Below are 13,698 nucleotides of genomic sequence, written 5' to 3'. Positions count from 1 at the left end.
AAAGGATAGTGTTTGAGCCTCACTTGTATTCTGAGAGAGCTTACCTTCTGTGCCGGGCTCTGTGTTTGACAGTGAATATGCAAAATATTTTCAATGCTAAAAACCAGGTATTGTAGAATGTAAAACTTCAGTGTGGAGGAATGACTCTAGTTGAGATCCCAATGCATAAATTTGGTCTCTTGTCAGCTGGATTGCTCTTTCTCAAGCTCAGGGGCATATAAAAGTTGACACTTTTATATAGACCTATGTGGAGTGTAGCCGAATTGCAGTTGCTTTTAGAGCTATAACTTTGAATTGCCTGACTTTTTGTTTTAAAAACAAAGGTGCATCAACATAGATGTTGGCTTATTTGGAAAGCAGGGCAAAGGAAAGCACAGGAATGAAAAAGGATTTAGGAACAGTAAACAGCCTTCCTTGACTTCTCTGGTGGTCTCACGATGAAATCTTAACAAGTTGGTGCTGTCCCACAGCTTGTGGGCAGGTGTGGGCAACACGAATCCCCATCCCACAGACGGAGGACTCCCCCTTCTGCAGGATCCCAACAGATGATCTTTAAACTCTTACTTGTTCCACAAGTCTTATGGGAGGGGATAAGCTGATGTTGTATCAAGAAAAACTGTGCCTCTCTAACTTCGAAATAGGACATGTATTACCTGAGATTTTCCAAGTCAGACAACTACTTGGAAGCATATTAAATGGTTTAAAATGTAGATAGTAAAATCAATCACTCATTCCCAGTGAGGAGCATTATGCGTGCATCACAGAGTTTCAGAATTGTATCTGCCTATACCCCTGGACTTGACAGGTCTCTCCGGTGGTTGGTCTCAGAGTTGATAGAAGGGCCCGTGGTTGCATCGTGCAGCATTCCCGTCTGCCCTGCAAGACGTGCTCAACAGAGATGGAGTCACACTTGCTGGAGAAGGAGACCTAAGTTAACTTACTCGTGTTTCTACTTCTCCCAATGATGTTTTATTGCGTTTTATGGAATGCCCACCAGAGAGTTGCTTGGTTCACTGTTCCTTAATCTTTTAGTTTAGTTGATCTCAAACTAAAAAGGTTGAAACCCTTAGAGTAGTGTTTCTCCCCTGGCACTATTGACATTTGGAGCTGGGTAATATTTTGTTCTAGGGGCTGTCTTGTACACTATCGGGTTTTTAACAGCATCCCTGGCCTCTATCCACTAGATGCCAGTAGCACCCCACCACCACCACAGTTGTGACAAACAAAAATGTCTCCAGGCCTCCATTGGGAACACAACTTCTTTAGGAGAAGGAAGGAATAGCTGTTGACATCTTTTTGGATGTTGAAACCCCCAAAGACCCTTGTCTGTGGGGCTGGGTTTTGAGTAAGTAGTTCCCAAAACATGGAAAAGGAGTCTTGATTTCTAGCCAGTTGACAAAAGGTAGAGCTTTTAAGCAGTTTAATTTCAGAAAGATGTCTTTGATTATTTTTGCTGAGATGAGGCATTAGAAGACTAGAAATAGCTGTTTTGGTTTCAGGGCTTTTTTAAATCAGCAAACCAGGAGAGGCTCCAGAAGGGTTCTGTAACTTTTTCAGGAAATGCATTTCTGAGCGGAGTCTATCCCTGACCATGTTTATGGTTCTTGTGAGACTGGACTCCTGGGGAGCCTTGCGAGTGCCTGCTCTGTCGTTTCTTCATTGAGTGGACGGCACTGAGGGTCCCGGCTGGGCCCTGTGTGCAGCAGATGGGAATAAGTGGGCAGGAGCACAGTTCCTGTCCTCAGAGCGCTCCCAGCCTCCTCTGGGCAGGTAGCTCAAGCACTTCAGTGTGAGGGGACGCTGGGAGTGCAGTAAACATGCATTAACATAAAACTGTCCGGAGTGGAATAATGGTCCTGGAGCCAGGGTTTTCAAGCTGTACTCTTAGCAGCTGATGTTACTTTTCCTTCAAACAAGATATGCAAAAACCCAATATAAATAAAAGAGGTCAGACCCAAGTTTGAAGTCAGGGTGAAAGAAGGGGGCCTGGAATGCCCCTACCTCGTCACCTCACCTCACTTCCAAAGAGGAGGCACTTGGCCTTACACGTCTGACTGAAAGTAGGCTAATGCTTGGTTGGATAACAATCTTTTTTTTTCCTGACTGGATCTATCATCTTTTTTCTATTTGAGGTAAAAGTGATTTTCAAAACCATAAACCTGGATGAAGATACTGATGCTGTTCCATTGCTGTGTAATTTTTACTGTCAATCTCTGGAGGCGGATTCAGGGGCTGAGAAAGTACATACATACGTACATACATACACATGTACGGATATGCATACATATATTCATCAGAAGCATTTTGAATTTTATTATGAAAAACAAATACACAGAAAAATAGAGAAAAGAGAACTCTCATCCTCTAAATTTAACAGTCATTATTTTGTCATGTTTGTTTCACGTTTCTTTAAACCTCTAATGGATAAGAGTTTAAAAGCATAGCCACAGCAACAAGGTCTGGGAATATTTTTACCACATTCCCCCTTACCTCTATCCCCAGCCTCTATCCCAGTTCATCTGTGGACAAAGGTAATTTAAATTGAATTTGTGAAACTTACATGAGGGATACAAATTTGATTCAACATGCATATATTCCTGTATCTATTTAGTTTATTATTCATTCAACAACAATTTTGGGATGCCTCGACCTGAGCATACAATGATGAGCTAAACAAAACAGACCAAACATAGCTCCTGCCCTGGGTTTTGTTAGAAAATGGAAGTTTTTAAGTTGCTTGTCCGGAAAACTGAGGAAAGTGAATTCTGTGTCATGCCTGCAAGGAGTGTAGGCTGCACGGAGGAAAAGATGGTGGGATGAGGATGAATTTGGGGGTTTGGGGAACAATCCCGCCCGTAGCGTGCTGATCTGATTCTTGGGTTGGCGAAGGGCTTTGTGCATGACACCCCTGCAGACTTGGTGTCTGTGGAGCCTCGGGAGCTGGTACAGGCTGTGTTATGTGCGTGGCTCAGAAATCACGGCTCTGGCGTCGCATGGGGCCTGGCTGGCAGGGGACAGTGCTACAGTATGGGCAAACCTGTTAGACTGGCTGGTTATTCACAACCTGCCTTGTAGGGGGGAGTGGAGCCAGTGATTAGAGTTATTTGTTTTCTAATAGTTATTACTCTGCCAGTTTTACAAAACATCACATAAAAGGACCCAGGAATCTTACATGAGAAAAATAGCGCATTGGAGGCACCAGAAATTTACCTGATACCTTGCTCAGTTCCTGCCACACTTGCCCTCCCATCCTAGGTTTTAAGCTCTCTCCTCATTTGTTCATCTGAAGAAAGACTGACTTGTTTGCACTTTTGATAGAAGTACAGTAGTTCCCCTTATCTGCGGGGCATAGGTCCCAAGATGCCCAGTGCATGCCTGAAACCGCAGATAGTACCCAATCCTATGGATACTACAGTTTTTCCTATACATACATACTTACGATAAAGTTTATGAGTTAGGCACAGTAAGAGATTTAACAACAATAACCAATAATAAAATAGGACAATTATAACAATATACTGTAATAAAAGTTATGTAAATCTTAGCAACCTCAGCATATGATTTTTTCTCTTTCCTTATTAAGTCGAGAACTTTCACTTATTCACTTAAGGGAAGCACTTTACAGTTTCTCTTTGACGTATCCTAATTGCCGGGGTCACTACTCTTGCACTTTGGGGCCATTATTAAGTGAAATAAGAGTGACTTGAACATAAGCACTGTGATACCGTGACAGCCGATCTGATAACCAAGAAGGCTGCTAAGTGACTGATGGGCGGGTAGCATGTGCAGCATGGAGGCCCTGGACAAAGGGATGACTCACGTCGTGGGCGGGAGGGGGAGGGACAGCGCGAGATTTCATCACACTACTCAGAGCGGCGTGCAATTTAAAGCTTGTGAATTGTTTATTTCTGGAATTTTCTATTTAATATTTTCGGACCGTGATTGACCGAGAGTAACGGAAACCGTGGAAAGCGAAACCGCGGAAAGCGAAACCGCAGATAAGGGGGGACTATTGTATGCTTTCTATCAGTAGTCCATTACTAATGGAACCGTTTGGAATGTCCCCTGCCCTACATCCATTTCTATGTTAGCTATTTTTTGAAGTTAATGAAGAGCACTAGGAAAGAAATAATGTGACAGGGTAGTTGGAGGTTTTTATGCTCACTTGACTTAATCAACTGCAAACCTTATAGGTTGGTTAATCAATAACCTTTTTTAAAGGTTGGTTAATCAATAAACTGCTTTTAAAGATTCTGTAGCAAATGTGTTTTCAGGACAGAAAATAAATTTCGGGAACCTTCAATTTAGGCTTAGAAATACAAGCCAGGTGATTTCTCACTAAGTTTAATATTTGATAATGTTTTTAATGGGTTTTCCTAAGTAGACAACAGCCTGATTCACTTAATGGAATAAATGGAATATAATGAGTCCAAAGGAGCTACCAGGCCCCAGTTATATGTAGAAACACAGGGTTTATTTTCAAATGTGGATCATACTGAAGCAAGCAAACGTTCCTCTTGAATTCTGTGATTGCTTTCAAAATGAACTACATTCATGAATTAGCTTTATGGCCCCCCAAATATGTTTGTGCTGACAAAAACGGTAATACCCAGTTTCATAGAGTCTAATTAACCTGTTACTTGCAGGGATGGGGAGGGGCGTGTACAGAAGACTGCAAGTTGAATTCCCTATCATTGAACATGCCCTGGGACGGGTGGCTGTGGCATTTCGATAGCATCTCTCTTTTCGGAATAAATTGCTTCTTGCGAATTGGTAAAACTATTATAGGCTGGTAAATATTTTTTCAGTATGATTCCTTTTTAATTGAAGGGCAAGGCTGATGCATGCATTGGGGGAGGGGAAAGTTTACAATGGTCTATACATGATGTTTTTCCTTCTTTGGCAGGAAATAACTACATGTTTACCAGATTACTACAAATGGACTCAGTACCTCTTTATTAAACTCTATGAAGCTGGACTGGCCTATCAAAAGGAGGTAAATTAAGTTTAGATGCACTATAAAAATTTTGTAAATCCTCTCCATCTTCTTAGAACACATTGTTGTTAAATAAGAAACAAACCCTGTGTGCACAGTAACAGTGAAAATGAACACTCCCTCACGTTCATGAAGTCACTCCCAACAGACCCAGAAAGCAGCGACTGCCTGGCTCAGTTTGTGCCTCCAGGACAGGGCTCGGGCCTCTTTCACCCTTGACTTCCAGCACGTAACACAGTGTCCGGTGTGTGTAATGACATCAAAGAGGGGCCACGGGAGGAATGCAGGCTTCTCAAATCCTAGCTCGGCTACCTCTCTGTCAACTTAAATAGCAACTTTGTCTGTTATTTTACCCTCAAAATGAGTTTATTTGGGAATAGCCAAAAGAATTGCAATTAGGGATGTACATGCTGTGGTGAACCATAGGCAAATCCAGAAAACAAAGGAGGGGAGCTGCTTTTATAGAGAAAAAGGGGGAATAGGGAGAAGCTATTCTAAACAAAAATTCATTGGAGGAAACTAACAGTTTAAGGTGGCAATGGCTTATCATTGGGTGGGCTGTTGCTGGGTGGGGAGAGAAATCTTCCTTTGGTTGCAAAGTAGGTTTACTTCCCATCAAAGATGCAAGCGTAGGTCTCTTCCTGTTTCGCGTAATTGGCAATGGATGAAAAGGCCTGAGAGCTTCCCCTACAGGCCTTTCCGACTCCAGTTTAGTTAAGATTTCTTTTATAAATTTGCACATCTCCTAGCTGGGTAACTTAACCCCCAGGAATCATGGTTTCTCATCTGCTAAGTGGGGTGGTAACATCCTCCCTGCAGGGAAGAGAGAGGTGATATTTAAAGAGCAACTGTCACAGTGCCCACACATAGTGGTCTCTCAAGAAATGGAGTACTTGTTATGGCAGGAGCCCAGTCATAGTAGGTAAGCCTTAGATGGTGGGAGATGAGGAAGAGAGTATCATAGTGTGATCTAGACCTGCAGTGTCCAGTACAGTACCACTGGCAACATGTGCTTGTTGATATTTAAATTTAAAGTAATTAAAATTAAATAATATTAAAAATTCAGGTTCTCAGTCACACTAGCCACATTCAGGTGCTGGTAAGCTAGTACTGTACAGCACACATACAGAACATTCCCATCATTACAGAATGTTGTACAGTGCTGGTCTGGAAAATTCAGAGGTAACAAGTAGAAATCCATTGTACCTTTATGCTTGAGACGTTCTCCTTGACGAGAGGGATTTCACAACAAAGAATTACATTTACTTTTCCGTGGGCCACATCACACTGCTTGGTCTTGCAGTGAATAGTACTTACATGATCGTCACATTTTAAGTTAAAAAATGTTTTGAGGGGCTGGCCCCATGGCCAAGTGGTTGGGTTCGCGTGCTCCGCTGCAGGCGGCCCAGTGTTTCGTTGGTTCGAATCCTGGGCGCGGACATGGCGCTGCTCATCAGCCCACGCTGAGGTGGCATCCCACATGCCACAACTAGAAAGGACCCACAACGAAGAATATACAACTATGTACCGGGGGGCTTTGGGGAGAAAAAGGGAAAAAAATAAATAAAATCTTTAAAAAAAAAAAAATGTTTTGAATCAATACAGACACAAATGCAAAAGGCTCAATCTGGAATTTCAGAATAAAACCAAAATGTCTTAAACCTTGACAGCATAAAAATAGTATAGCTAACAAAAGTTAGGTGGTGAAATTGGGGAAGAGGAGTAAAAGCAAGTGTGAGATGAACCTTTCATCTTTCATAACAAGGAGGCATAAATGAAGAATGTCACTCTTTTTTTTTTTTTTTCAGTTAAAAAGGTAGCTATTAAAGCTAAAGTTAACAAAGATAGCAGAAACTAGGAGAGGGGCTGGGGGTGAGAGGAAAGCTGTATGACCGTGCTGAATATCTCATATTATGTGGCAGAGGGTCAGCAGAACTGTCTAAAGATAATGTACAAAAATTGAAGTATAATTTTATTACCTGAAGTTATACTGGTAAATACCAGAGGAACTAATGAACAGAACCTGCTAAAAGTGGAGAAGCGTTTTAATTACCATTTCAGATAATTATAAATATTCTTCTTTGATAGTGTGCCGAAACTCAACAAGCGGTGGTTTCTTAAAGGCAGCTGCGGTGTTGAATCTGCAACGTCCATGAACTTTTTGTACTCCGTTACATTCAAGTGTGTTGCTCTATCTTGCACTTTGAATGGGTTTTTCACCCACACATTATCATTGTCATGAAAATAATTTTGGCCTTGCAAGGGCCTCAGGGACCCCAGAGGATTATGGACCACACTTTGAGAACCACTGTACAAAGTCTGTAGCCCGCTCCCCTGCAGGTGAACCACAGGAAAGAGGAAAGAGTTCTTTGGAGAGTGTGAGCAGTTGTGTTAGATTATCCACTGTTACCTCGGCTGCTTGGTTACTGCTTATTGTTTGATGTGCATGGGGTATGAAATGATGGGACACGTTAATGTCATCGTGTAGACGTTTCTCACATGGAACCCTTATGTGTGCTGTGTAATAGTCCTTTATAGGACACTCTTTCTTTTGTATATATGTATTATATATTTAAGTTGAATTTTTGAGTGTATTGAATATTTACTGTAATAGTCCTCTATAGGACACTTGCTTTTCTGTCTCTACACTTGGGGTTTGTTCACACTGCCTCAATTCTCCAGCACATTAAATCCAAATAGGAGACTTACCCTCATCACTTTTGCATTGGATCCCAAGTTGGTCATACGTAGCATCTTAGGAGCTGAGTGACTTATCTAAAGATGGAAGGGATTCCAGGGGAGGGTCCCATTGCACAAGCACAGCCATCCTGCTGACTCCAGATGTCCCTCCTCAGTTGTTTGTTTCCACATCAGTGCAGCACTCCTTCCCCGCGGCATGCATGACCCTGGGGGGTATAGGCCAGTTTCCCCTCTGACTTTTCTCTCATGGGAACAACCTGTATTAGTTTACTGTTGCTGCTGCTGTAACAAATTGTCACCAACTTGGTCACTTAACAGAAATTTATTGTCTTATAGTTCTGGAGGGCAGAAGTCCTTGAAATGAGTCTCACTGGGGTAAAATCAAAATGTTGGCACAGCTGCTTTCCTTCTGGAGGCTCTTGAGGACAATCTGTTTCCTTGTCTTTTCTAGCTTCTGGGGGCTGCCCGTATTCCTTGACTTTTGACCCACCTCCATCTTCAAAGCCAGAGCATAGCGTCTTGAAATCTCTCTGACCCGTGCTTCCATCATCACATCTCCTTCTTTGACTCTTCTGCCTCCCCCTTTCTCATTTAAGAATCTTTGGCATTACATTGGGCCCACCTGGATAATCCAGGTTAATCTCCCCATCTCAAAAGTCTTCACTTAATCATAGCTTCAAGACCCTTTTGCCATGTAGGTAACATATTCACTGGTTCTGGGTGACATGGGCATCCAAGTTCCAAGTGACATAGGACGTGGACATCTTTGGGATATGATTGTTCTGCCTACCACAGTCCTCTTCTCCCTACTTCATGGGTTTGTTGTGAAGATTAACCAGGTGAATGCTTGGAATGGGGCCTGGCACAGAGCAGGTGCTCAATAAATGCTCACTGAGTGTGCCTGCAAAGTTACCTCGAGTCATTATGGTATTTAGATTGGAAAAATAGAGTAAAAAAATCCTGTAGCTTCTTAGCTAATTCTAAGGCAGCCCGTACGTGGACCAGTATTAAGAAAGAATAATTTAGATTATTTTATGGATTATTTTAAAAGATAGGGGTTTTTTTGTTGTTGACTTAAAATATTTTTGGTCTACTAATTTTTTTAAGTCACCATTAAAATATCATGATCTTAAGAAAAATTGTAAACAGAGTATAAAAATGGGCACTTGGTACATTGTTTGAAGATCAGAGTTAGCCTTAATCCAAGGCATTTTTTTCCAGGTGCATCTCCTCTTATTGAGTAGCTGTTTTCAAATTGGCTTTAAAACATAAAACATATTGATGTCAGTTAACATTCTATTTCTAGGGTTTATTTCAAAATATAAATTTTTGAAATTAACTTTAGACAGTTCATTGACTTTAGAAAGACTACACATAACATTCTTTGTAAAGCATGTTTAACCAAAAATCACTTAGATTATTAGTACTTTTCCTCTCACAGCATTGTTATAACTTTTTATTTTTTAATTAAAAAAAGATAGCCTTGACCCTTAAATTCAGTTCTGCTACAAGCTGTATAAATGAACATTTAGGGAAAGTATTTTTAGCAGCATTACTAAACATAACTAAAGTGTTTAAGTCTTTTGTTTTAACAAGCACTGTCCATCAAAATGTTCATTTCACCCCTCTAGTTAAAAAAAAAAAAAACATTATTCCATGGATGTAGTTGTTAGAAGAATGTTGCTGTATTATGCTTGGACATCCTAGAGAACTATGGAGAGCCACCCAGTCTGTGAGTTTGTCTTTGGCTGTCTCCATGATTTCAGTGGCAGTTGGTGATAGTGCTAATTAATTCATCCACCTAAGCTAGGTTTGCAGTGTGGCCTCGTCTTCAGGCAGCATGCTGAAGGGAACACTGTGCACCAACAGGCAGCCTCTCCCACTCTGCCCCGTCATGGCTTTGGAAGGTGGTGGCAGTAACAAATAAACAGTAGCCTTGGGAACACTTCCCCCTCCCCGACTCAGTCCAAATTCAGGCCCATTCTGGATGGAATAGAGCAAGATTGATTTTGAGAGTTAGATCTTTTAATAAGACCTATGTGGTGTTCCTTAATTAAGCACTGTTTTGTCAAGAAAAAAGCTAGTAGACCTTGAGAAAATCAATACCCCAAAACATATACTTTACCAGCCTTCTGGAACCCGCCTGACAGTGTACTCAGAAAAGGTCTTTGGTGGTATAAAAGCAGAACTTGTGGAGAAAGAAGCAAGGAGAATGATGGAGAATAGCCAGGGGCCTGGGGACTGAGGAGTGGTGCATTGGTCAAGAGACAAAAGCATGCTAATAGAGCCTGTGATCTGGAAGGGACTGGCACCCCGTGTAGAGGTGAGGCCCAAGGAGGCAAGGAGAAGGAGGATCCACGGGAAGAGGAGGAGGAGATGAGAAAGAATGAGGTTTGGAACAGGAGGCACACTGGGACAGTGGATACCACAGCTGCTCTGTCACAGAGAGGAGAGCTAATAAACGTGTATTCAGGATGCTGTTGCCCTGAGAATCCCCAAAGCAACCCATAGTCACCCACACCTCCAGGGACCCAATGACCAAGAAGGGGGTAGGGAGGCAAAATTGATGGAGCACCCTCCGTCATTGTGCAAAACTGACCCTTGTGAGTATGGCTGATTCGGGCTCATAATTGTGTTATGGTGTGCTTTCTAAAGGCTTCCCACAAATCACTCAAATACAAAAATATTAATCCTAGTGTTCACCCTTGATCAACTGGGGAAATCTCTTATTTGAAATGGCTCCTTCTGTGATGTTGCCAGATAACTTTTGTGAGAGAAGCAGTGGGCAAAATCTACTAGAGTTCACTGTGTTTGCAGGTATTTTAATGATTTCAATATTAATTTAAGGTTGACTTCAAAACACAGATAAAGGCTTTATTTTACAAATAAGGCTATTTAACTATAAAGGAGCACGATGTTGGCTTCAGTAGGTGATAGAGAACATAAATATCAGCCAGGGAAACAGCTATAGCCAGTGAAGTGCCAGAAACATATTCTATGTAGCAAGATTATGCTTGCTTAAAAATCAGGGCATCCATCAAAGTAAACGTTCAAAATGTGAAAATCTGGGAATGCTGGATAGAAGACCCTGGCTTCAAAGGAAACTATATGATAGAGATGAGCTATATCTAAGACATGAGACCCAAGAAAAGGGATTTAGAATGCAACTCCAGGGCTTCAAAAGGCTGCATGTGCTGTACCCCCTGGCCCCCATTTTGCCCACCCCTGGGTTAGCCACCTGTGGGAAGGCTGAGCCTGAACCCTGCGACTCTGTGGTTGAGGTGGATCGTGGTCCCGGGAAGAAACGAGAATGGGTTCTCACAGCTGATGCATCTTCGATTTGAGATGCTGTCTCCTTTGGTGTTTTTCCTCTTTCCCCAAGACTTGCTTTGGGGAAAAAATTGCTTTTGTGTTTTGCTTTTATTTGTCTTTCCTTCGACACCAGAGTTTTACTATAACATGTAAACCTCTTAGGAGCACATCTTCCTCATTGCGTTTTGTAACCTAGAGCCTGAGAGATGCCAGACCGTCGGAAATGTTGATAAGGAAATAGAGTCCTGTTTGTTTTTGCAACCTGCAGTACCCTCTGCCGTACCCTCTGAGCTTCGCAGTGGGCAGGAGGCAGAGGTGGGGGCAGAGAAGGCTTTTTTCCTCCCTTTCTTTTATATTTTATACAGTTTTAGTTTTGCATGGGTCTTGGGTGGGCGGGGGGGGGGGGGGGGTGCTGCCTCTTGTGTGAGCTATCCATGTTACTACACAATACTTCGCCCTTCCTTTTTGCTTTTTATTTTAAGTGGTACCCCTCCCCAGCCACTAATATGGGCAATGATAATAGATAAGTAAATCAGCCTTGGTTTATTAACCTAAAGTTTTTAGTTCTAAGATACTTCTGTGCTATATATTTGGTTTCTATATATTTATGGATTCAAAGCATTTGGGGCCTCTAGAATGGTGGTGGGGGGTGGGATCATTGAATGCATGTCTTTCCCACTCTGACTTCAGGCTTCACAGGCATTCATTTTTCAGTGGATGTACGACTTTTTAGTTGTAACATCACAACCCACAGATGGGTTAGCCTCTCCTCCACTCTTACTTTTTATGTCAGTTTTAGATGTCTCTAGAGCATTCAGGATCCCAAGAAGAAACAGAGGGCGCACCCAAAAGGAGTCATTGAAGAAGACGTAATAAAGGGATTAGGCACAGAGTTTAGGGGAACCTCCAAGGGATGGTTAAGCACCTGGCGCTGACAACAGAAGGCAGCCTTTGCCACCCCAGGCTGAAGGGGCAACGTCGGGGAGCAGTCACTAGAACTGGGAGAGCAGTAGCCGTAGCACTAGGAGAGGCCTGCCCACTGGGGTCGCTGGCCTTCGGTAGAGGCATGTGGCCACTGCCAGCCAAAGCCCAGCCGGCAGAAAGCCAAAGTGCCTCTCATTGGTTGAACCCAGCCAGAGGGCAAGGGTCCAAGTTAGTGCAGGCACAGAGGTCAGCTTCCGGGGGCACAAAACAGGGTGGAAAAAAGGATTTGGAGGGACACATGGACAATATTCATCACAATCTCTTATTAGAATTGATTATTAAAATTTTAAAAAATAATGTGTATTAAGTCAGGATTGTTTAATGCCTGGATGCATCTCTCTGTACTCATTACCTTCTTTGTACTAAGTGGTACCTAAATGTCATAAAGGAGTGAATGCAGATGGCAAAGGTATTTATTTTACATGAAGACAGAAATGAATAGAACTCCAAGGAGAGAGAAACTTTATAATGGTTAAGACTACAGTTTCTATCATTCAAACAGATCCACGGAGATAGGTCTCAGAATACTGGGGACAGATGTTGACGGGAAGAAGGCACAACAGAATTTCCTGGCATGCTGGGAATGCTCTACATCCTGGCGTGAGTGATGGTAGAAACTCACTGAGATCTATCCACATTACTCTGTGTATGTTACACCTTAATATAAACAGAAGTTTTAAAAAATTTTTTACGCTTCCTAGAGACCTGAGTTCCTATCCTGTCTCTGTCACTTACTGACTCTGTGACCTTAGGCAAGTTATTTAATCTCTCTGTTCCTCAGTTTCCTTCTCTGCAATATGGGGATAATGTTGTTGCCTCAAAAGGTTGTCATGGAGATTATAAGAGCCAACCTTAGTAAGGCACTTAGTGTAATATCTAGCACATGGTGATTAAATGTTAGCTGTTTATAGTAAAATAAATATATTTGTTTCCCCTAAGATAACCCAGTTCTGCCAGATTCTAGGTACTATTTTTTCTTCTTTTCCTCTGTTGACTAAAATGTCCAATCCTGCAAGTTCATCCCTTCATACAAGAAGACACCAAACTTGAGTTAGACGTGTGCTTAAAGGCTTCCTTTCCAAGCCTGTTCTGATAAGATGAAAGCACAGAGGCAGTTGACATGTTCTCTTTTTGCAGCTTTCTAGTGGTTTCTTTGCCAAGCAGTAGTCCCAGGAAATGCCCTCCAGTCTCAGAGCAGAGATATTGTATTTGCAGACCCTCTCACGTGTAAGGAAACTTAAAGTGATCCTATCAAGTGTACTCACCAGATTGCATCATTTTGTTTCCTGAATTATAACAGGCCTTGGTTAACTGGGACCCAGTGGATCAGACAGTGCTTGCCAATGAGCAGGTGGATGAACATGGCTGTTCTTGGCGTTCTGGAGCAAAGGTGGAACAGAAGTACCTCAGACAATGGTTTATTAAGACAACTGCTTATGCAAAGGTGAGTGTCAGCCAGGTGGCTCCCCACTAATGCCATACTTGTTGGCAGGCAACACTGAGGCACTGAGGTCTTTCGAGTATTGGAGGGCCTCACTGTTGGGACTGCCCCTAGGAAGGGCTCTTGGTTCCATGGGCGTGCAGACAGGAAGCATATGAGCCTCAGCTCACTCACTTAGAGGGTGCTGGTTTTGCGTCTCTCAGTTGTAAGTCAAGAATGGCACCTGGAGGTCATCGTAAGCCGTTGTTTGCTGACCTTCCAATGC

At 42.4% G+C, this 13,698-nt stretch overlaps 1 protein-coding gene across 3 annotated transcripts in view; it reads left to right on the top strand.

The window, feature by feature from the left end:
* LARS2 (leucyl-tRNA synthetase 2, mitochondrial) overlaps positions 1-13,698 on the top strand; it is a 171,582-nt gene that overhangs the window by 66,862 nt on the left and 91,022 nt on the right. For all 3 annotated transcript variants that reach the window (XM_046681251.1, XM_046681269.1, XM_046681259.1), the window contains exons 6-7: positions 4,907-4,996; positions 13,293-13,436. In XM_046681251.1, coding sequence (XP_046537207.1) covers positions 4,907-4,996; positions 13,293-13,436 — 234 coding nt within the window. The remainder of the gene's footprint in view (positions 1-4,906; positions 4,997-13,292; positions 13,437-13,698) is intronic.

This window comes from Equus quagga, chromosome 1 (genome assembly GCF_021613505.1).
Source record: "Equus quagga isolate Etosha38 chromosome 1, UCLA_HA_Equagga_1.0, whole genome shotgun sequence".
Lineage (NCBI taxonomy): Eukaryota > Metazoa > Chordata > Mammalia > Perissodactyla > Equidae > Equus > Equus quagga.
The sequence above is the reverse complement of the archived record's forward strand: the minus strand, read 5'-3'. Positions and strand labels throughout refer to the sequence as shown.